At 51.0% G+C, this 22,729-nt stretch overlaps 1 protein-coding gene across 4 annotated transcripts in view; it reads right to left on the minus strand.

Annotated features, from left to right (window-relative positions):
- VAV2 (vav guanine nucleotide exchange factor 2) overlaps positions 1 to 22,729 on the minus strand; it is a 100,370-nt gene that overhangs the window by 67,823 nt on the left and 9,818 nt on the right. For all 4 annotated transcript variants that reach the window (NM_204142.2, XM_046901616.1, XM_046901615.1 and 1 more), the window contains exon 2: positions 10,033 to 10,149. In NM_204142.2, the coding sequence (NP_989473.2) occupies positions 10,033 to 10,149 (117 nt within the window). The remainder of the gene's footprint in view (positions 1 to 10,032; positions 10,150 to 22,729) is intronic.

Raw genomic sequence — 22,729 nt, forward strand, 5'->3', positions numbered from 1 at the left:
ATTCTGTTCAGGGAACTCACTTTTATGGCAGGAAAAGCAAAACAATGAGAAGAGTTCAGCTGATCTCTAAGATAAGCCTTCATTCGCTTGGTTCCAGCCATGGGATCTCTGCACTGCCCCTTCCCTCCTGCCATCATTCTGATACACTTCCACACTCATGCAAATACCCTCCTCCCATTTCACACCTGCTGCATCACCCCAGAAGGCAAACATACAGGAAGGAAATCTTTCCCTGTACGTATCTTGCATCTCTTACCATTCCTCTGACCAGCTTTACTAAACACACAGCCAAACCTGAGGGCTGAATTGCACCGCTACCCCCGGTGGGCACTACCAGTAATGTCTCCCATCCATCCTTCCTTTGAGCAGAGTCACTCTGATTGATAGCCATGCTTCACTTTTCCCTAAGTGTGCCATGTTGTGGCATTTACTCGTTTATGTTTCCAAAGAAAACAGGGTAAAAAAATGCATTTAATGCAGCTAGAAATAGACCTGAGCAAAACCACTGACATCTAAAGATCTACTTGTCCTCCCCACAGCTTCACCAACAGGAAGAGGAAGCTGCACCCGCTCACTTCAATCGATGGCTGCCTCTTTACAAACCAATCTGTGGCAAAGACAGAGCTGGAGAAGTGTCCGGGAGGAGCAAAGGGGCTGAAATTAAACAGGCTCTGATCATTTTACACGGCTTCAGAAACGCTCCTGTAAGCACGAGGTGCCAGCAAAGTGCCCACTGCGGACACTGCTGTGGAGGTTTCCACCTCATGCAGCCCCACAGCTTTTTCCAGCAGTGCCACCTTCTCCCAGGGCTCCCAGCACTGCTCCTCTTGTGCTGGGAAGGGCTCTGCCACGGTGAAAGCAAGAACCATAGGGCTGTCAAGGTTGAAAAGGTGACTGAGACCATTCAGCCCAACTGCTGAAGCCTACGTTGAGCATCTCCAGCCACAAACCATTCTCCTTTGCTTAACCAGGGGTGGGACTTCACAACCTTCCCTTGCTTTTTTCTAGTCCTCTACTTCTCAGGGCTAAAACAGAGCAGCTGACACAACAGCACGGTAATGAAGTGAAGGTTCAGGCTCTGCTGCTCCTCTGAAGGATAACTGCTCTTCCCTGAGTCATTGACCAAGAAGAGGCACATTACAAAGGGTCGGTGTGTGCACCAACTGCTCCCACGATGGGCAATTAGACTTCCTTATGTACCAGAAGCTGGCTGCAGCCCCACACGGGGTCCAGGGGAGGATGACCTCTGCAATCAATCCTAGCTCTCCTTTCCAGGACCTGCTGGCCCAGCTCCTCTGCTGCCAATGCACTCTAGGGGATGAGGGAAACCCAGACAGTAGCAACCTGTAATTTCACAGCAGCAGTCTGCTGCACAGACCTACCATAAGTGCTCAAGGAGTCAGGAGACGGTCCAAAGCTGCCCACTCTCTAACGTTAGGGAGAAAACCTCCTCCTCGGCATTTTTCTTAAAGCCTCAGGCCAAGGAACCTTGCAATTACTTGCTAACTGAGCTTTCAGTTTTATTTTTAAGTTTTTAGCCCCTCACAACTGCAGGAAGAGCCCAAAGCATTACTCAAGAGCTCCCTACCCACTTAAAAACCCAAAGTCCTCTAGAAATGACGTGCACAAGAGTCTGCTGCACTGAGCCAGGGCTGAAAGGTCCAGACAGAGGCACCGAGCGCCTTCGTCAAGGGACAGCTATCATGAGCAAGCAGAGGATATGTACATCAGAATGCCCCCACAAACATTCCAGTTTGGGTTAAGAGCTTGGCTTCCTGCAGAGCCTCACTCCTGCAGCCCATTTCCAGCTGCTCCTGGGTCCTTGCACCCACAGCCCCAGTGGCAGAGCCTCTATCCCAGCACCCGAATTTACGCAGTGGGCTTCAACTCTTGCACAATACAGTAGGGTAGAGATATGTGCAAGGCCAAAAGGCCATCCCCAAAAACTATGCCTTCTGCCAGCCTGGTGTAGGAGAAACAGCATGGCCAATACACACCCCAATGGAAGCCCAACAAAAGTGATTGCCCCTCTGACCCTCCTCCCCAACACCTCTTATTTCCCACTCTGACCTGCATTAGCACCCATCATGTCCTGCTTTGCCCAGGAAGGGCAGAGAAGTCCCAGACCACAGCCCCACTACAGCCAGCCCTAATGGCGAGACTGCAGCACAGGGAAACAGCATCAATGCGCAAATGGAATTTGCCACGAGGCATTTTAAGAGTCAATTCCTCACACTCCAGTAATTAGAACAATGTTATGAACAAAGGCAATGGGGTGGGCGGGAGGCAGCGCGCTGGGATTTGGCTGATGGAGGAAATGGGCTGAGCAAACAGTGGGGCCTTCAGGCGGGAGCCCTTCGCATGGCTCCCTGCAGGTTGGATCTAAACCAGAAGATTTTTCTGCTTCCCAACTGCAGCTTTTCCTACACACGTGTGTTTTCCAATGAAGTTTGGTACTTAGACCAAACATGGGCTGGTGACCCTGACCTGGCTTTCTTCTTTACCTCAAAAACACCACCGAGGTCAACGGGTCTTTCCCTTCCAGACTATTCAAGGCCCTACCACAGCATCACCCACTGACTAACAAATCTTTGTGCGTGATCTAAGACATCATAAACATCTAATCCCGTTGAGCTCTTGGTCCAGAAACCAGATCTCCGAGGAGGAGCTGTCAGCTGAGGTCTACAAAACCAGCACACCCACAATGGTTGCATTAGCTGAAAGTGCTTAAAATCAGCTTCCCATCCAGCATCTCCTATAATGGGATCAAACATCCCAGGTGAGAAAGGAAACAAAGCCCAACAGACCTACATGGATCCACCTCTGACATCTGCCGGGACCTGCTGGACTCCATCTGCTGCTGCTCCGCAGCACCCAACATCACAGGGCCCTCATAGCCAACTTTGTGTTATTTCCAGGAGCCAGAAAATTTGGGTTTGCTTTATTTTCACTTTTTTTTTTTAGCCTTCTTAATTAATTTGCTGTGCAAATCTATCATCTCCAAAGGCAGCCTCGGAGCAGAACTGACGCGTAGGGCTCAAGATATACTGCCACTGTACAATGGTTATTCATATTCTTATGAAAGTGGGACTCAGCCAGTTCAATTCACATCTGCAATGAACTGTGATCTCAGCTCTGCTTCTGGAGCACAGAGGTCCTTTTGATAAATCTCTCTGTACAGGGACTAAAGCACTATTTCCGCATGAGAGAAATATATTCAATTTTTTTTCAATAATCTTTACAGTCCACTGGTTTGGAAGACTGAGTTTCTCTTTGCCATTGCAGAGCAGTTGCACCCATCAGACTCAGGTGTGTCGTAGGGACAGAAGGGAGCGATGCTCCGGAGCCCACTGCATCACACCGTGCCTCTGCAAGCACCTCTCCCACACCAGAGCTCCAGCACCAACCTTGGGTTGGTTGGGTTCTGCACGAGCCCAGAGGAACCCATCCTGCTGCCAAAACCAGTGCTTGCAGGTGGGATCCTCTGGGACCCCCAGCTCTCAGTGCACGCTGGCGGCACCAACACTGGAAGCTCTACATATGGTGTGATGGCTTCTCATTTTCCCCCTGATATTTGGCTCTGCTTGCCAGCAGCAAGACAGCAGGATGAAGCCCTGGCTGAGGACGGGGAAGGGATGCCCCATCCAAGTCCCAGAAGGATACGCAAACTGCTGGCCCTGAAACACGCCTTACTTCCAGCCTATTTGCACATAAGCTCCTTCCTCTGAAATATTCACCACCTTTTTCAAAACTTAAGGAACAGGCTGTGAAATCCCCACCATCTGTCAGCCAGGGAGAAGTCTCCAAAGCCGGCCTCTCCCACACTGCCTTATTCTTTAGTAGATACGACAGCAAACATTTACCAACTCCAGACTGGTGCAAAAATTCCCACAACTCCTAAGGACAGGCTTGGGATAGGGAACCTTGACAAATACCACCGAGCAGAGCGTGCCCACACCATTAGCTTTACCCAGGGTACATTAGGGCTGTTTCCTTGCTACCACAATTATGCTTTAATATGTAATTAGTAGGATGAAAATGATGCTGAAGAGGAGAATGCCTTACTTACACACACCCCATTAAGACTGAGAACATAAATGAACTTGCTGCAGCATCACCATCCGAGGCTCATTAACCTCATCAGCAAAGCACCGACACTTGTACAGCCTCTGTGCCTCCCTCCTCTTCCTCACCCACCTCAAACCTAGAGAGCTAGAAGGGCAGAGGCAGCTCTCCCAAAGGGAAAATGAGTTCAGAGCACTACACAGCCCACGCAGATGGCTTTCAGATGTCTCCATCACCCTGACCTCACCTGTGATGCTGAGAGAAGCTTCTCAAACCTATTCAAAGGACACTGCTCCCCGCCAGCAGGGCAGATGAAGTCAAACCACATGCCAGTCCCATGTTAGTGCCCCAGGGCACACAGTGCAGGTCCACGACACCACCTCCAGCTGAGCAGCCACCAGCGCCCTGCACCCAACGGGACTGGGCATGGGAAGCACTGAGAGAGCAGAAGAAATCTCATTTCTGGAGGAAAAAGGGAAAGGAGGAAAAAAAAAGCTGGACTCGCTCCAAGGACAAACAAGCAGCCCATTCTGAAGGAGCGGAACAAAATACTCCAAGATGCATTTTTTTCTTCTTCTTTTTTTTTTTTTAATTCCCTTGAAGGAGTGGGGGATGGAAAGGAGGAGCCTCGCTGGCAGCAGGAGGGCAGCCCCGGTGCACGGAGCTGTGCTGGACGGGGAGGAGCTGCTGGGAGAGCTGAGCACACACCTCACTGAACCCACACTGCCAAGGAGCAGAGCTTTCCATACACCATCCCTCCCCCCCCCCTCGGCTTTGGGCAATGTTGATTTGCTGTGAAACATTAACGTTTCTATCCAAACAAGTGACCGTCCAAACGCAAAGGGCCAATGCAGGAGGAGCCCCAAATAGGTCCCCCCACTCTATGCACACAAGAGCTGTGCCCTCCCCTGGCAGCAGGTCCCCCCATTGCAGTGAGTATTTCAGGCACGGGGCAATGATGCACCAATTGGTGCCCGCTCTCCTTTGGTGGCCCAGGAGGAATCTGTTTTCTGCAGAAACCCTTTTTTTTTATTTTTTATTTTTTTTGCCTTTTTTCCTCGAATCTGTTCCACAGGGGGAGGATGCAGAGCTACCCCAGGTTGGTGGCATTTGGTCGCCTCAGTGCTTTCAGGCTGAGAGTTTCGCTTCTGGCGCGTTCTGCCTACGCAGGGTTCCACCCACACGTTAATCTGTTTCAAGAAATGTTAATGATTCTTTGTAACTGAAACGTTTGGCCTTGAGACAGCCTCGCTATCAGATGCTGCAGCTCCAAGAGCTTAGGAAACATAGGGAAGATTTTAATAAAGAAACAGCAGAGCCCTGGCTCATTATGGAATAAGAACCTCCCTTTTATCCCAGGACTGCTTCCAATGACACGACCTGGGCTGGATTTCCTTCCTTTGCCAATGCACACAGAACAGCTGAGCTCAAGTGATGCCAGATGCACCAACGGAGCGCTGAGTCTAGAAGGACTCGCTTTGCCTGGGGACATCTCTCAGTCACGATGATCTTCACCAAGTCATTAAGTCACAAATGCCCGATGACACAATAAAGGAAAAACATCTTGCGGGGGTCAAACGCAGCCAGACATTTTCTAAACAATAGGAAAACCCTTTGTGGAGGCAGAGACGTGGACGTCTTACTGCTCAAAGGTTTCCCGAAGTAAAACCCATCATTTTGGCCCCAATCTTGTCTAATATGATTGCAAGGAGAGCTCAGCCAAGCGAAGGAACTAAAGGAAAATCAATTTCATACACATTAGGAATATGCATTTATCCACGTCCTGATCGATACCTTGGATTCCTCACACATTACTACATTCAGCTGCTCTTTGAGAACAGCCCTCCCATGCAGACCATGGGAGTTACGAAAGATCCTGCCATGCTTGTTTGATCTGAAACTTAATACCCCTTAATGTGACCCCTTGGAAAAATACTGGGGAAAGCAGCCAAGAAGTGGGGGGGAGAGAAAGCAAAGCTTCCCAGAACAAACATTTCTGGCTCTTTCGGTTCCACCGAAAAGCTGTGCATCTATAAACAGTGCAGATTTGCAAGTAGGGGAGAGAGGGAAGGGAAAAAGCAGAGCTAATTGGTCACCGTGCAGCTAGAAGCTTCTGCTGGGCTGGGTGTCGAAGGGGGGGTACACAGCCTCTGCTCTCACCCAGCTGGGGACAGGAGGGGACACCACAGGGCACAACACAGCACTCAACTTCCAGCTTCCGTAAGAGAGGAGAGCTGGGGGAAAGTCACAGCAGTTGGAGCCGCAGCTCTGATGGCCGGCATGGCAGCAGGTCTGTGCACGGCACGGCGCAGCAGAACGCACCACCTGGTGCACGCTTGGCTAGCCACGGAGATCAGCAATTCATGCGCCCCTCTTTGCTATAGGGAAGTTCAACGTCAGGGTTTCCTGTGCTCGTTTTTAGTGCTTGGGTCAAAAACATCTGTGGGACGCACCGCACCTGCTGTGACCCAGCCTGTAAGCCAGGGAGCAGCCTACACCCCCTGCGTCCTGCAGCAGCTCCCTGAACCATCCCTGCACTGCTCAGCTCTGAGCTCCGTGCACTCCGACCACAGGCAAAGCCCCACCACCCCAAAGCAGACCCACAGAACCAACTCATCCTCCCCCAACTGATTTTTCCATCCCAACATCCAAGCGGATGCAGAGTGAAGCACGCAGCAGCATACACACCTCCATGCACTCTTTGCAGGCCGCTTACACTGCTGCTCCCATGGGAGCTTAAAAGAAATACACACACCCTTCTTTTGGGGAACGCTGCTCGTATCTCATCCTAACCGCTGCTCACGTCGTGTACTGCAACTTATACAGCAACCAGCAGCTTGGCCTCCATGGGATCCCTCTCTGCACACACATCCAAGCCCCACAGAGCAGCCACTGAGTGGCTGAGATGGTGCAGAGGGTGCAAGAAGGCGAGCGCTGTGCTGCTCCCCCTTCCCATGGGGCAGCTGTATGGACACAGCACGAGGGGTGCAGCTTTATTCCAAGCGGTCCAAGAACTTCTAAAGAAAAGTGATGACAATTAAACACACGTCGGGAAAGCAGAGAGGAGTGGGAGGCTAATAAACAGCACGCTCGGTGGGTTTATGAATATTTGAACCATATTTCTCCAAAAAAAAAAAAAAGAAAAAAGGTACATTACTGCAAGTTATTGAAAATGAGTAACTCCATTTAATGAACCTTGCTGCTATCATGCTGACTAATAGAGTGATAAAGAGTTTAATCCATATTTATGTACACTTTATCTCATCGCAGTCGGTGCCAATAAATTAGCAAGTCCAATAAGAGTTGCGTTTTATATCATTGCTGCTATTAAATGTGCATGAAGTGCAGCGCAGCACCACGCAGTACATGAGCACCGAGGCTTTATTTCATGTCATTTCTCTTCCAGGAGCCGGGCTGTGTTAGCAAGGGCTGGGCACCACAGAGCAGTTTCGTACAGGTCCCTATTGTGGACGATGGTTTTTGAGCCCCTTTCAAGGAAAAAGGATTGAAACCCAGGCAAAGCTGCGATACAACTTGTAGAAAACAATATATTCTTTTAGACCATTGGGCCTTTTAAGGCATCTACAGACTGGAAATGTGGGCAGTCAGCGTTGCAGGTCACTTTTGGCAACCTGTGCTGCGAAGCACAGCCCTTCCCTTGCGACAGAGGCCTTGCCAAACAACTGGACATCAGGAAAATATTGGCTGTGAGCAGCTGAGAGCAGTCCTTCATCTCCCTGGGGTGACTGGGAAACACTGCAGCCCCGATTACAAGAACCATGACACATCCATTCCGCAGAAGCCCGCGCTTGCCAATTACCCAACATCCCACAAAGGCTGAGATGGATCTTTTCAGACCCGTGGGGATTCGGGCTGGAGCAGCCCACATGGCCAGCCATCCCATCTCTCCAGCTGTTCTCCTGCTGGCGGCGAGGAAGCAGCGACTTCCTGAGCTTAAAGCCCAAGGAGGGATGAGAGCCCCCATTGCCACATTCTGTTTGGTGATCACACTTCAAGTCCGAGTGCTGTCGGGGACTGCTGTCTGACCAGCCTTCAGGTCTGGAGGAGAGAAATAACTGCTTTCAAGCACACAGAAAGGAACCACCCAGCACCGCTGCGCCACACTGCCTGTGTAACTGAACCGTCTTTAATTCCTACACACCGCTCCAAAAGTCCCTTATAGAGCCAAAGTGCCTCACAGGCCAAAACGCACTGCTGGTATAAGTAAGGAATGGCTTCAGGGAGGATTTTCTGTGTCCGAAGCCTGCCCTTGGCCAGTGAGAATGTGAATTGAAGGCTCCTTCTGCTTGTGGGACTGTGGCTCAAAGCGGAAAGGCGCTGCGGTCAGCTGCAGATTTTTCCCTGTTTATTTGCTTTGCCGCTGTTGAACACAGATCTGAGGATCGAGTGGGAATGAAAGGTGGCAGAGACAATGGGGACATTCTGAGAGGGACTCGGGGCAGCTGACATCCCACCGAACCCATGACAGCCACAGCAGGAAGAGGTTTCTGCGTGCAGAACCTGTGCCTCGCAAACCACGTGGGGCTGTTGGAAGATGATAAGGCGCATTAAAGCGAGCACGATCCCGGCCACCAAGTACACTCGGGTCTCTCTGAAGTTTGTGATAAGTTTTTTCCCTTTCCAAAGCCTCTCAAAAAACCAACCAAAACAGCACTGTTACGGGTTAAGAGCAACAACACATTGGCTCCTTCCCCCGCTACGGACCAAAAGCTGCAAAGTCCTCAGTGACCCCCGAAAAGTAAACAGGAGGAGTCGGGAGAGGCTGTACCAGGACGCAAAGGAAACAGAGCTGCGTTCAGCTGACACGTTCCAGGAGTGCATCCCACCAGGCTCTGCCAGTGGGCTCCTACGGTGACGTGAAGCAGCACAGGGCAAGAGAAACGTGACAGTAAAGCAGCGTTTTAATTAGCGGCGCTTCTTCCCCCAGCCCAAATGGTTCCCTCTGTGCATTCGTATTCCCAGAGCAACAAGAGCTGCCTTGTATTTCATAAATTAAAAAACTCATAAAACAAGCCCCTGTGATTGCGCATTCCAGATAATGGTCCAGAAATAAATTAGGCAATAAATATCAAATAATACATCCCCATCAGCAGTGAAAAGCTACGCTTTGGATAATGGGAGGAGAAGACGCCTTCAAGCAGCTTATGCCTGGCAGCTCCAAGGAGGTGAAACAATAGAGAGCTTTAATAAATCTTTTCACACCTTTTCCACTGCAGAATATAGCAGTTGTCCCATGTAATAGCCTCCCTGAGCCCCGAATCCATCAGAGTAACAGCGCACTCCTGATGCCATACGTGTCAGAAGCAAAAGAGCCTGCTGTTCTGCTCCTTATCAGAACCACGTAGGATGTTCCTCCCTCACAACTGGGGCTCCTACAGCCTTTGGTGCTGCCCATCAGCTGCAGCACAACACCGGGGATGCGCTCAGTCCTCCCATCTGGGTGACACAGCACCACCAAAGCCAGCACCCAGCGGGGGTAGCAAGGGGGGAACCCTCCACATGCATTTTTCACGAGCACTTTGCTGCTAATTTTGCCTTGGCGTGAAACTTCAGAAAGCCCCACCTGCCCCATCACAGAGGTGACGGTGATTTTGGTATGGCTGTTTTGCACGTGGTAGAGGCAGCAGCTGGGGATGGACAGTGCACGATTTGCACACACACACCTGGGGAAAACCTGAAGCATACACCCCCCCCCCCAAAAAAAGCCATCTCCCATGGACATACAGGCTGATCCCAGAGGCTCTGCAATCCGAACAAAGCTTGTGTGCTCACTCCCCTAATTCACTAACACACAGCAGAATCAGCCCCCGAATACTCAAGCTACCACAAGCCAGATGCATGGGTTAAGGCACAGAATTGGCTCAGAAAAGCCACAAAGCCTCCCCACATTCATGGCACCACGGCACAGACCTGCAGAGCCGCCCCCCCCCGGCGCTGTGCTCTTACCTTGCCGAAGTCCCGCACATCAAACAGGTCGAAGGGGTCGAACAGGTCGCTGTTTCTTAACCCAAACTTGTCGTGACACACTTTGAGGAAGGTTCGGATGTTCTTCAAGCAGAGGAACTGAGGGAAAGGAAAATATAAAGGGGAGAAGGAAAATAAGCGAGATGGGCATAGATTTTAACGGAGATTTCCCCCAGCTGAACTCACATGGGAGACGAGTTAATAGGAACCCGGGGACCTGCACTGAAAAACGCTGCACTGTTGGGTTATTTGTTGCTCCTGGTGCCCTGATAGGACTTCTGTGTTCTCAGCTGCACGCCAGAAACAAACACCCCTTTGAAAAACAACTTTCCCAGTTCAAACATAAGGTAACGCCGCGCAAAGGCTGCAGAACTCAAGCCAGAATGTTTCCCTTTCGAGCCTTAACCCAAATATAAATTACAGCTGAGGGTCTGCAGAAGCCCAGCGCTGAGCTTTTAACCATTTCCAACACCGTCCTGCTGGCGGTTCCCTGCACAGGTTGAGCTCCTTACATCTGTGAGCGCAACTGCAGCGTGTCAGCATCACCGCCTTTAGGATTGTGCTTCAGGTCGGTGGTGATGGGTTTGCAGGACCACCTCATTCCCAGCACATGGATTAACCCACAGCCCATCACCCTTCCTTCCCTACAGCCCCTCCACGTGAAGCTGAGCTCCCAGCACCGGGCACAGCCATCCCATCCCTGCTCTCATTAGACAAACAAGAGCCAGAGGCACTGAAACTGAAAACAATTCTGTTTTTCTGGGGCATTCCTCTATTTCACATAAACGCTGCCGTAAATATAACCTGTCTAGACAGAGAGGGCTTTTGGAACTGCTTTACAACTTCGTGCTGATATGGGTTATGAAACAACTTTGTCTTTTGGGTGCCTGCAGGAATTCACACCCCGTGCATGCTGGTTGCTTGCAGCAGGGCCTACAATTGCAGTCTCATTGATTTCAGATTTCAAAGCACGTGTTTATTTGAAATCCTGTTAAGCCTCCAGTTCTGAATGCACCCGGCACAGATTACAGCCACAACTGCACACAGCAAGGGGCAATTCTCTGCAGAGCACTCCCTGCACGTCCCAGGGCTTGGGGAGAAGGGATGGCGGAAGGGCCCTCTCCACATTGACTTGCACAGCGTTGGTGTTCAGCTGAGCTGGAGGTGAAGGATGTGAGATCCTGAACCCTCCACACAACACATTTTTGATTGAAATCCACAAAAAGCTCCAGCTTCGCACCGCCTCCTTTCTCAGAGATCTCAGAGACTGCACGCCCAAGGCAATGAAATGCCTCACCCCTCACAGCAAGCCAGCACACCGTGGCAGGGCTCCCAACCCTGGGCTGTCCCTGGTAAGGAAGAACAGAACCAAATGCTCTTTCCAGCATGGGCTGTGTCCATGCGTCTTTGCTCACCCAATTCAAACCTGGAAGCCATCAGGCCACCAAGCTGCTGAGTTAGCAGGAGCCGCCCCGCGCAGCCCCAGGTGACATCTGCAGAATGTCACACGGCCACCGAGCTCACACAGCGACAAGCATCGAGGAAGAGATGAAAAGCATCACGGAAGAGCCCCACCATGTTTAGAGACATGCTGCAAAGGCCCAGCCATGGGAGCGAGAAACATCTGGAGAAACGAAATACCCCGAATGGCTACTGAGGGTGGTAATGAGCAGCAACCGCAGCCCCCGAGCCGTGCTGGCTGCAGAAGGGCCCCCAGCACCTGCACACGCTCGGTTTCAGAACAGATTTGCTTATTTTTCAGCACACTGCATTGCAAGAAGGTAAACAAACTGCTGCCAGCCCTGCAGAAACTCGGCGGGTGCAATCTCAGCATCACATCATTGGGGGGACAGCAGCCCTGCGCGTGGAAGTTCCTCAGCAGCTCCTGGGATGGAGCCCGTGAACACTGCAGCGTCTGCTCAGCAACCAAACTGCCCAGGGTGGGGTTTGGATGACGTTCCTCAACAGACCCCAATTCCTACACTCGGGCTGGTGTAAGCACGGCGAAAGGCTTGGGATCCCTGAGAGAAACTGAACGATGGGGTAGAACTCAGGGAGAGGAAGAAGCGGGGCAGGTGGTTCGTCGGTGTGGGATCATGGGAAGGCTCACAGCTTTTCAGAGCTGGTCTCGTGCTCTGGAGCCACGTACAGTAACTCTGGGTGAGTGGGCACGGAGCCACGCTGCTGAACCTCATCCAAAGCCGTGGGCTTTCAATGGGCCCTGCAGCATGCAAGGAATGCTGCAGCTTTACCGTTTTAGATAACCCAGTGACGAATGACGAAAGTGACTTTCTTTAGCACTTCCTGACCGTGATGTCAGATTTCCTCTTATCTGGCTTCCAACACAGCCCAAACACACCAGGCGAAAAGTAAGCCCTCAACGGGGAGCTGTGAGCATCTGCTTATCGCGGCCGTCACAAAGGGGGAAGGAAAAAGCTCTCATTGAGAAAATATGGAATTTGCAACCATCAGTGGCGAAACGGGTATGCAGCGGTCTAAACCTCTTAAGAAAACAAAAGGATAACCTTGAGTCACGCTGAGCTCCCCACGTGCTGCTCTAACGGAGCGGCAACAGGAGTGACGAAGCCCAGCTAAGTGCCACGCAGGGGCACACACAAGCAGGCCTGCAGCCAGCCGCAGCACACAGCTACTGATGCTCCCTTTGCTTGTTTCAAAGTCAGGAGCAGTGAGAAAGTCTAAGAGCATCCAAGCACCTATCAGGATCCACAGGGCTGGAGCTACCAGAACCCTGCATTGACAGCCACTCATTAAACCATGACTTTTGCCTCCTAATCTCTCCAAATGCCCCTGCCTGGTCTAGCTCTCCTCCACATCAAGGCTTTACCAGAGCAATGATTAAAGCCACAAGCACAATGGGAGCTCGTGTCCCCCTCCAAACAGCAGTCCTGCACCTCCTGCAGCTTTGGTGCTCCCTTGCTCCATCCCATTGTCTCTAGCAGAAAGCAGCAGCTGCACAAGTGATACAAAAGCATCTCTGCAGAAAACCCCCCCTCCCATTCACATTTGGATTCAAGTCGCAGCTCATCAATTACTTTAGATGGACAGATTAAATTTCAGGCTGTTGGACGGCAGATTTATCTACTGAGAAGTGGAGAACAAAATTATTTTTCAAACAGTTTAGTGCTATTATTTCTCCCCATTTCAGAGCCTCACAGACTGGGCAAATTCCACTTAGCAAGACTGATTAATAAGCCCGAAACACCAATGAGCACTGACCTCACCTCCACCCACAAGCCCCGGTTAGCCCTAGGAGAGCACCTGAGGGATAGCAATCATCTCTTCTAGCAAACACCAATTGCTGGTTACTGGGAGGAATGGGGAAGCAAGTCAAGGTGCTTCCCAGCAAGGAGCATCAGCTCTTGAGGTGTCACTGAAGTCTCATCCTCCTGGGACAGCACAGAGCCATTATGAGCAGCTGCCTTGAGCAGGAGGAGCCCGGTAAGCCCTTGCCCTGCTTTGTGCTGCACTCCTTGCACAGGTACAGCGAGCAAAGAGCTCTGGGCAGCTGTGGGAACTGCTGCTGTTCAGAGGATGTGGGCTTTCAGAGAGGTCTCTCAGAGAACAACACAGAGGTTCTGAATTGGATGCCCAAATATGCGTAACATTGTATAATCAATTTAAACAAACAAACAGCTATCGTGGGAGGTCCCTGAGTAACGTATTGCATTCACCAAAGTCACAAAGCTCGGTTATAGACACAAGCACTGCTGAAAGCCGTTTCTGGGCCAGAGCTGGCAGCAACATTAACCAGAGCCCCTGGGTTTCCTACAAAGCATCAATTGCCAAAACAAGGGGCGAGCACTGCCGAGGTGGCTGATGTTCTGAGGACGTGGGAAGGATGAGAGATGCGGCGTAGCATCCAATGATTAAATCCACATTACTCAGAGATGCAGAAGAAATGCACTGATGTGCATATAGAGAAAACACAGGCGAAAGTTCCCGTGTAACCCAAGCCAGCACTGTAAGAGCTGCAGAAGCCCAACTTGTTGAGTCCTATGGGGGTTCTGCTGACCCCAAACCCTGCAGGCTGGGCCAGCAGGCTCACTTACCCACTGCATGCACTACAAGTGAGAAATGAAACTGAAAAACCCAGAACAAAACCCCCCATCAGGTGTCCGATGAGTCCAAGATGACAACGCAGGGCTGGAGGGGGGAGGGGGGTAATGCCTCGTGGTTTTGGGTAGGGGAAAGAAAACACAGAGAGCCACAACCCTCACGTCCTACGGGGCTGCATTCTGACGGCACTGATGACCTTCCCTGGGCTGGGAGGGAAGCTGAGCCATCCCTGGCAGCAGGGCAAGGAAGGTTTGCTGTGAGCGTGCCGGGGAGCCCGTGGGGCCGCGCTGCCACTGCGATGCACGGGGGCTGTAAATGGGCGGAAGGAAGCTGTGACTTCCCAAAGAAAGCAGCCGGCCGCAGCCGGGGACAGCACTTCCCCTCTTTGTGAAGCCCTCCCAGGTCTGCAGGCAAAGCTCCCCATGGGAAAACCAGCGCAGCAAAGGGAAGGGAAAGGCTTCGCCTACCTGCCCAAGCCTTTCTATCAGAGGCGTTCGCAGATCTGCCACTCTCAGCCCATGCAGACCCACGGCCGACGTGCAGACTGCCAAAAGCCATCGACTGCAACAAGTGCAGCCGGGGTACAAAGCCACCATGCTGAAACCTCGGCACTGAGGAGTCAGAAAGCCTCACTTCAGTTCTCCACGCTGATTATACTTCAGAGATTGATGCTGTAGGATCAGATGCCCTTGGGTCATCCCAAATCAGCATTTGGTCACATGAAAACCACCTCCCTGCCTGCCTTCGTGCTGCACGGCAGGACCAGCCTGGACAGCAGCAGCGTGCCATGCCTTCATGGACCGGGACAGACCTGCATCATTATCCACAACCCTTAGAGACTAAACACAAAGAGGCTTCTTTCAGCCTCACCCACACAAGGCAGGGTTAGAGCAGCACTGGGCTGTCTCTGAGACACATTAGCAGCACGCTGCCAAATCCTGGCTTGGACTGAGCGAGACACGAGGCCTGAGGCTGCAGGGGCTCGGAGGCACTGCTCCATCTGCCCATGTCTGTCACCCTTAGCAGAGTCCCCTGCTGCACTCGTTAAGCTCAGCTCATTTCTCCCCTCGCTGGAAGAGGCACAGCTCCATCACGGAGCTCAGCTCCAGGAATAAAGAGGAATTGTTCAGCTTTTGCTCTTGACGTGAAGTCCTAAGCTCACATTTGCCACACCAGGGCTCGTGCTTCATCCTGCATGAAACATAACCATAGGTTAAAAGAAAAAAGAAGGAATTATTATCGTAGCTGATCAAGAAATCAGACGCCTTCCCACACACTGAGCTTACAGCAAAGAAAACGCAAAACATTCTGGCCAGCAGCTTTAGGACAGGGCTTGTCCCAGCCGTGACAATCAAATTGTAACGCAGAATCCAGCTGCTGTTAAAGAAAACGGGTAATTACGTAACTGTATATAGGGTTACACTGGAACGATATGCTTACACAGAACTTTCCAAGCAGTCATTGTTTTTCTGCTCTTCGGGCTGGGTGAGGAATTGGGCTGTGATGAACTCTTGACAGGACAGAGATGAGAACGGCTCCGGTATGCCCTGAGAGCAGCAACGGCTGCCAAGTGGGGAAATCAGCCCTTGTCACGTCAAGCACTGGGGCCAGAGCTGAGAGAGGGAACCCCGGGCAGGAGCTGCGAGTCTGGGCTGGCTCATAAAACACACATAAAACCTTTATGCTGTTTATAACCAAGATGCCGAATAGACAAGCTTAGACTTTAGAAACGTACCATGGGGTGGGGACTGCATTAGACGCCGCTAATACCTGACTCCAATGTCATTTATGCTATGCAGACTACTGTGAAATAATAACCAAATATGCATATCGAATTCAAGACCTTTGTTATCAACTTTATGAGTCCCATCTGAGTCCAACCCTACACGTCCACCGCTATCTTGGCCCACCCCTTAGCTGACAGCGTGGTCCTTTGGGGCAGGCATGTCCCCAGCTCGAGGCACACATCTGTCTCGCTGCAGATGCTGCGTGCTTTTGGTTTTAAGCCCCCTAGGAAATCTCATTTCAAAAGCTCTGATATCAGACCAGTGGCATGCAATCTTTCAACATCCAGCAGACTTTCCTGGCAAGGGCTCGCACGAGCTGCCATTGCGTTATTCAAGCGCCATTTCTCCACGCAGGCGTGACTTGGGGTGATCCGCTTCCAATTCGATTTGCTTCCCCTTCACAAAGCCTCCGAAATTACAACCAAATGTGCTGTTTTCCTCCCTGCAAGAAGTGCCCGCTTACCTGCCAGGAGTCAGAGGTGCTGAACAAACCCATCTCCCAACGCGTTCATCCCACTGAGCCAAAGCAGCACAGCGCACGCAGGGAAAGCGCGATTGAAAAGCAAGAGCACAGCCACGAGAAATATTTATAACCCTGCACTGGTTGCAGCTTTTACCTTTTAAATTGCTGATGGAGGGCATAACGGCCTGGAACAATTGCAAAATTCTGTCATTTCGATACAAGTGTCAGCAAGAAATCTTAGAAATTGGATATGCAGCAAAGGCTGTTCTCCTGGATACCTCCAGGATGGCAATGCTGGGAGGCTGGAAGGCTCTAATGGGTCATGATTTGTCCAGTCTTGCTGCTGCCTGACAAGATCCAGAGATCAGCATCAACATCAGTGCTGAAGCACAGCAAGCTCTGGTTTGTCCCAGCAGAAGAGAAGAGAGCTTGCTGGTGCCTGGGCTTTGCCCAAGCCCCCATTTACCTGTGTGTCCTTGCTGAAATCAGACTGCCAGCCCTCCCTCTGGTTGCCAGCGGGCTCAGTGAGAAACTGTTCCTAAACAACACACTGGGGACTGGGATGGCATTATTGGGAGCAGACAACAAACAGTCCAAAAACTCAGCTTAATGGCACCGGGTAATGATGCTGAAAGATATCCCCCAGCTTCTTCTTCAACAAGTAATTAAAACCAGAGCCCTACTCTTCACATTGCAGATGGCTGATGCAGACCTGCATATGAGATTAGGCTGCACCGTGCAAGATTAAGCTCACAATGTGCTTTTAATAGGCTTCTGGATGTTTCTCTGATCTTGGTGGCACATGGGAGCTGCACGCAGCAGCCAGAGCACCTCTGGCTTCACACGTTCTGCTGTTTGCTTGCTTGTGGCTCAGCTTTTGCTTTGGACATTCACCAGACACGCAGCCTACTGCACTACACACATCTTTAAGAACCAGAGGGGAGACCCAGGGGACATCAGCCTCCCCTCAGACCCTCTGTGTGCCCCGCTGGGATCTCTTTTGTAAAGACCAGAAAGTCCATCAGGAGCAGGCAGCAAGCATTTAGCACTGCAAGCTCTGCTTGTCCAACTCGATTGCTTTCTATAAAGCAACAAACATCAGGACAGACGTGGCTCGGAGCGGTGATGCAATCAATGTGCTTTGCCTTCACGGAGGTCTCTGCCACCACCTCCCTCCGTACGAGGAACCATGCAGCTCCCACAGCCACGTGCCCATTGGCCACATCCATTACAGCAGGGCACACTGCTGACAAAGTGCCCGTCTCACAGTGTGCAGGGACAGTGGGAAAGGAGAGCGACCAGCTGGGATGAAGGCCCTGCATTTCAGCTCCTCCCCCCTGCAGAGACAGTCAGAAAACATCCAACACTTGAAAGAAGAGTTCCAAGTCTTAAAACACAGCTCAGCTCTCAGAACTGCCCAGGCATCAGCAGAAGCCTCTCATGGGTCTTCAATTGGAGCAGGCTTCAGACTCAGCCCCCAAATCCTACTTGGCTCTCTCCTCACGGCTCCAAATCCATTTCTCTATATTAGGGAAAGGAAAACCATCCACAGACGCAGGCGTTAGCACCATTTCTCTCACTGCACAAAGCACCCTGACCCCCTTTGTGATTTGCATTCAGGGTATCGGTTCCTCTCCCCTTCAACACTGCAAGGAAATTAATTAACTGAACAGCAACAGCAAGTCTCATCAAGCTCGGGAGGCTGAGACAGGAAACCTGAAGGTTAACCATCATGTTTAATATAGGTGTGAGGTGCAGATCAGGATGACCTTCAAGCAGGGGAAGGATGGGGAGCCCACTGGCGTAGCTGTTCCTATTGAAGAAGCCAGGCTTTGTGCACTGCTAACCCAATGGATTTGGGCTGTAGCGTGTCTGTCCTTTTCATATTTGGTTTTTCATTGCAAGAGTGAAAGGTTTGAAATCTAACTGCTCTGAGCTAAGCTAAAGGCCCCTAAATCCACTAAACCACAGTGACCCCACGTCTGTGACTTGACCCCACAGTGACCACTCACACAAGGCTTCTTCCTGGGGAAGGAGAGGAGAAGTGCCACTGAAGCCCCATTTTACAGCTTCTCAGTTACCTCAGTTTGCACCATAGGAAGAAAACACGCCACTAAGAAAAAAAGAGAGATTGCAATCGCTTTCCACTTCCAGTTATTTTTACAAAGTGGGATTTAATGAGAGACTCCAGCCAAAATTAATGCTGAGCTGTGAAGGTTCCCAAAGCGTGAAACGATTCAGTGCCAAAACGAACTGAAGGCATCTTTATGCTGTGACTGAGTGCTGGAAGTGTCAAAGGCGTGTTTGTGTCAGCGTTAGCCATCACAGCACGTGCTGCAGGCATGGAGCTGGGCACGTCCCCATCCATCACCTTCCATCTGAGGGTGTCCTAAAAGGAAGGAAACAGCAGGGAGCCTTGTGCCCAACCCAGTGTGCTCTGTGCATGATGAAAATAGGCTACAGAAGGTAAATCATGGGTAAAGCTGCTGAAAATGGTTGATCCCCAGCTTGAAAGAACCAGCAAGGAGAACAGAGCCCACGGATTATGGGATATAAGGCTCTGGATGTTTATATTACTACATTGGGAATGTAACAAGATCAACACAGCTTTCTAATCTGATACCTGTCCTGCTCTTTCCAGCCTGTAACACTGGCCTATCTGCTGCATTAGCACAACAGGGATTCAGTGCTGGCATCAACAAGGCTAGAGATGGGATTAGAAACCTCCCCTATGTAAAGAAGGGATCTGAGGGATGCCGAAATCCAGCACCTTACAACTAGCCCAGCAGGTGCCCTGCCCTGATATTCATCCTGGGTGGAAACAAAGAGGTGCAGTTCAGAGAATGGCCTGGGTTGAAAAGGACTGTAACGATCATGTAGTATCAACCCCTCTGCTACGTGCAGGGTTGCCAACCATGAGAAGACCAGGCTGCCCAGAGCTCTGCCCTTCTTGCCCAAAGTCTCCAATGTTTTGGCCAAACAGCCTAAAGCCTTGGCTTAGCACATAAGGCGAGTCCTCCTCTGGGTATGGTGGGCTGGGTGGACGCTCAGGCGAGGTGATCCTGGTGGTCTTCCCCAACCTCACTGATCCTATGACAACACGCACTACCAAGGATGCATCGCAGCCCACCCCAAAGAAACGATGCTCTATTTAAACAGCTCAGTAGGAACGCAGACAGTTGGGATTCTTCAATTCACACTCACTTAAGAAAGAGAGAAAAAAGTCAACTGGAATTGGTGAGCTGAGAAGAGCCAGCTATGCTCAGAAGCCACCTCTCCCCACCCCTGCATGGACTCGGCTGCACTCACACACAGGTGCTCTACTAGGACAAGCATTTCCCCTGGAAGCTGAATTTAATGATGTATTTACCAGCCAGACAGCAACAGTTACACCAGACAGCACACACGAGCACAGCTTATTCTCCTAATTGGAATATCTAAAATAAACTCTGTAGAAGGGCGTAATTGCATCTGCAGAGCGGAGAGCGTTAGGGAAGGGTTCGTTTTGCTGTGCTGGTCTAATTAATTTGGTACGAGCGGAGCAGGGAGATGAGGCCCTGGGGACGTGTTGGGCCGGACTGCTAATGCTTCAGCAGAAGGGGCAGGGGAGTGGGGAGCAGCATCTGAGCCCAGCACAGCCATTAACCCTCGTCCCTCCCAGAGCCATCCACCCCACTTCACTGCGCTGGAAAAGGGCAGGATGCAGATGGACAATACTCAGAGCTTCAAATGGGAGCCGGTCGATACATCTGGATAGGCAGTGGCCCTAAAAGAATACAAAAAGCCCAGTGACCTGCAAATTAAAGTTATTTTATTGACGTGGCTAAGTGTCAACACGCAGTTAAATGCAGCCTGCTTGTCTGTTTTGGACAGCAACCCTGTGCTATTTTCCTAGAGCCACCCAATATGAACTCATTTCCCCTATTTAAGCTGCATACAGCTAATGAAAAGTTATCTTCTGCTTTAAATTAATCCTCTTAGCAACTGCTTCCATAAACACACTGAGAACTCAACCAGACCGTGCATAGGCAGAGCAAACATTATAGGAGAAGGGATCTGCTGCTCAGGGGCTGTGCTCACGCAGAAGGTGTCACCGTTTGCTTCCAAATTGGCTGCACGTTGAGCTGTGACACCAACCTCACCCTGCATACACACTGCACCTCCAAACCCTCCTTTTCTCAGCACGAGAACAACTGCACTGATTTGCATGACGCACTGAACAGGTTGCCCAAGGAGGCTGTGGATGCCCCATCCCTGCAGGCATTCAAGGCCAGGCTGGATGTGGCTCTGGGCAGCCTGGGCTGCTGGTTGGCGACCCTGCACATAGCAGGGGGTTGGAACTGGATGAGCATTGTGGTCCTTTTCAACCCAGGCCATTCTATGATAAAACACACTGAGCTCTGTGCAGCCCCAAGTAGAAGTCGCGAGGAGGGCTGAGCAGTCAATGTGATGCTTTTTAGATCTTCTGCAGCAAACATTCAGACGGGTCCAGCTCCTGTTAAAATCACCACGGCTCACATTAGGGCTGAGCTGTTAGGAATAAATCGCTGCTCCGCACACCGCAATTGAGACTTTGCAGAAGAAAAGCGAAGACGGCAGAGTATTTTATATGGCCATAAACACCGGGGGAAATAAAGCATCTCTCTGAGGTGCAGCTTCCAATGCAAAAAGCTCTTATTCAAAGCAGCACTTTCTCGAGCTCCGGAGAGGAGCGGCTCTCCAACTGCTGATGCCTTTTAGGGAGGGGAGAATAATGAACATTCCACACAAAGTCATCACGGCTTCTGGCTGCATCCGAGAAGCAAAATGCAACTCTGCTTTAATAAAGAAAACTGCTACGAAGATTATTCCCCCCCCCCAGCACTCAAGGAGTGAGCAGCATTTGGTTGATGGAGATCTGGAGGCCTCACAGAGGGGAAGAAAGCCCTCAGAGGGAAATGCAGCTTTAGCTTTCCCAACAACAGAAGGCCTTCACAGAGCCCTTCCATCTTCTGCTTTGGGACTTCTTGCTTTGGACTCATGCACCCAAATGGACCACCCTACGCAGCCTGCAGATCCCAAATACTACAAGCAAACAGCAGCATCTGCAATCACCCACTCTTTTTCAGAGCACTTGCAACCATCTGGAAGAACCAAGCCCTTCCTATTGCTATTTCTGCTCTTCTTTACAGACAGGAGGGGAAGAAAATTGGCAAAGGAAAGCTGCCATTCACAGCAGGAACAGCGCAACCACAGCAGATAAAGGAGCCAAGGGGAAAAATAAAGGACGTACACATCCCATACGTCCTTCCTACCCGAGTCTGAGGGCACTGTAAGGACCCCAAAACATTGTGTGCCACTGAGGATGCTCACAGCACCAAGCAGGGCTCACACAGCCCCAGCAAAGCACCGCACGCAAGGAGAAGCTCCACGTGTATTCTCCAGCACAACAAAGCCTGATGCTCTGACAGAGACAAACCCAAGCAGTGATTAATGTTACCTCCAGCACAAAGACAAGTTAAACACCCCTTTGTGCAGAGATCCCTGCAGGGAGCTCCTCCTGCACGGCACTGCTGGAGCCGCACAAATAACAGTGCTGAGCTGCTGTATGACAGGTCTGTACGGAGCACTGACACCACTCAGCACCTCGTCTTTATCCTAAGGTACCTTCGCATCCTGCACTGTCATCAGGAGGACTGGCTGGGAAGAAATGGAGGTGGATTCGAGCCGTTCCTCCTTTCCCACTTGGCAAAGCACAGCTTTCCTGCCTAAGCAACGACACCGATCACTCCTCCAGCTCTGTTTTGGTGGATCCCCACGTTGAAGGCGGTTCCCCACCTCCACCCTTTAAGTTATCCCACAAGGAAAGGGGGGGATGCAGAACGCCACCCACTTCTTGTCTGCCAATACTCTGCTTCACGCGTTTTAAACCAGGCTTATTTTAACTTTGCTTTCAAGTTTATGAGGCTTCAGAGAGCACTTCCATCGCACTGCCACGCATTTCCCCAAGGCAGCGACGGCAACGCCTGTTTGTCTGCCTGCCCTTAAGGAAAAATTAAATCCTCGCATCACAGAACTTCAGGATCCGAATCTTCTGGAAATACACCAGGGAAAAAACCTCACAGAAACGGGGTTTAATGGCCTGCATGGAGCCAGTCCTCAATGTAATGTTATTGGCAGAGAGCAGCACTGTCACATGCAGCACCACGGAGGAGCCAGAAGGACTCCTGGCTTTGGCTGAAGCACCAGAGCATGGGGCACGTGGATTTAGAAGTCCCATCAGAAGCCCACATTGTGGCATTGTCCTCCTCCACCACAAAGGAGCAGATTCTGCTCATGCTGCCAATAGCACCAGGAAACATGAAAATGCAAC

This window comes from Gallus gallus, chromosome 17 (assembly GCF_016699485.2).
Source record: "Gallus gallus isolate bGalGal1 chromosome 17, bGalGal1.mat.broiler.GRCg7b, whole genome shotgun sequence".
NCBI classification, from domain to species: domain Eukaryota; kingdom Metazoa; phylum Chordata; class Aves; order Galliformes; family Phasianidae; genus Gallus; species Gallus gallus.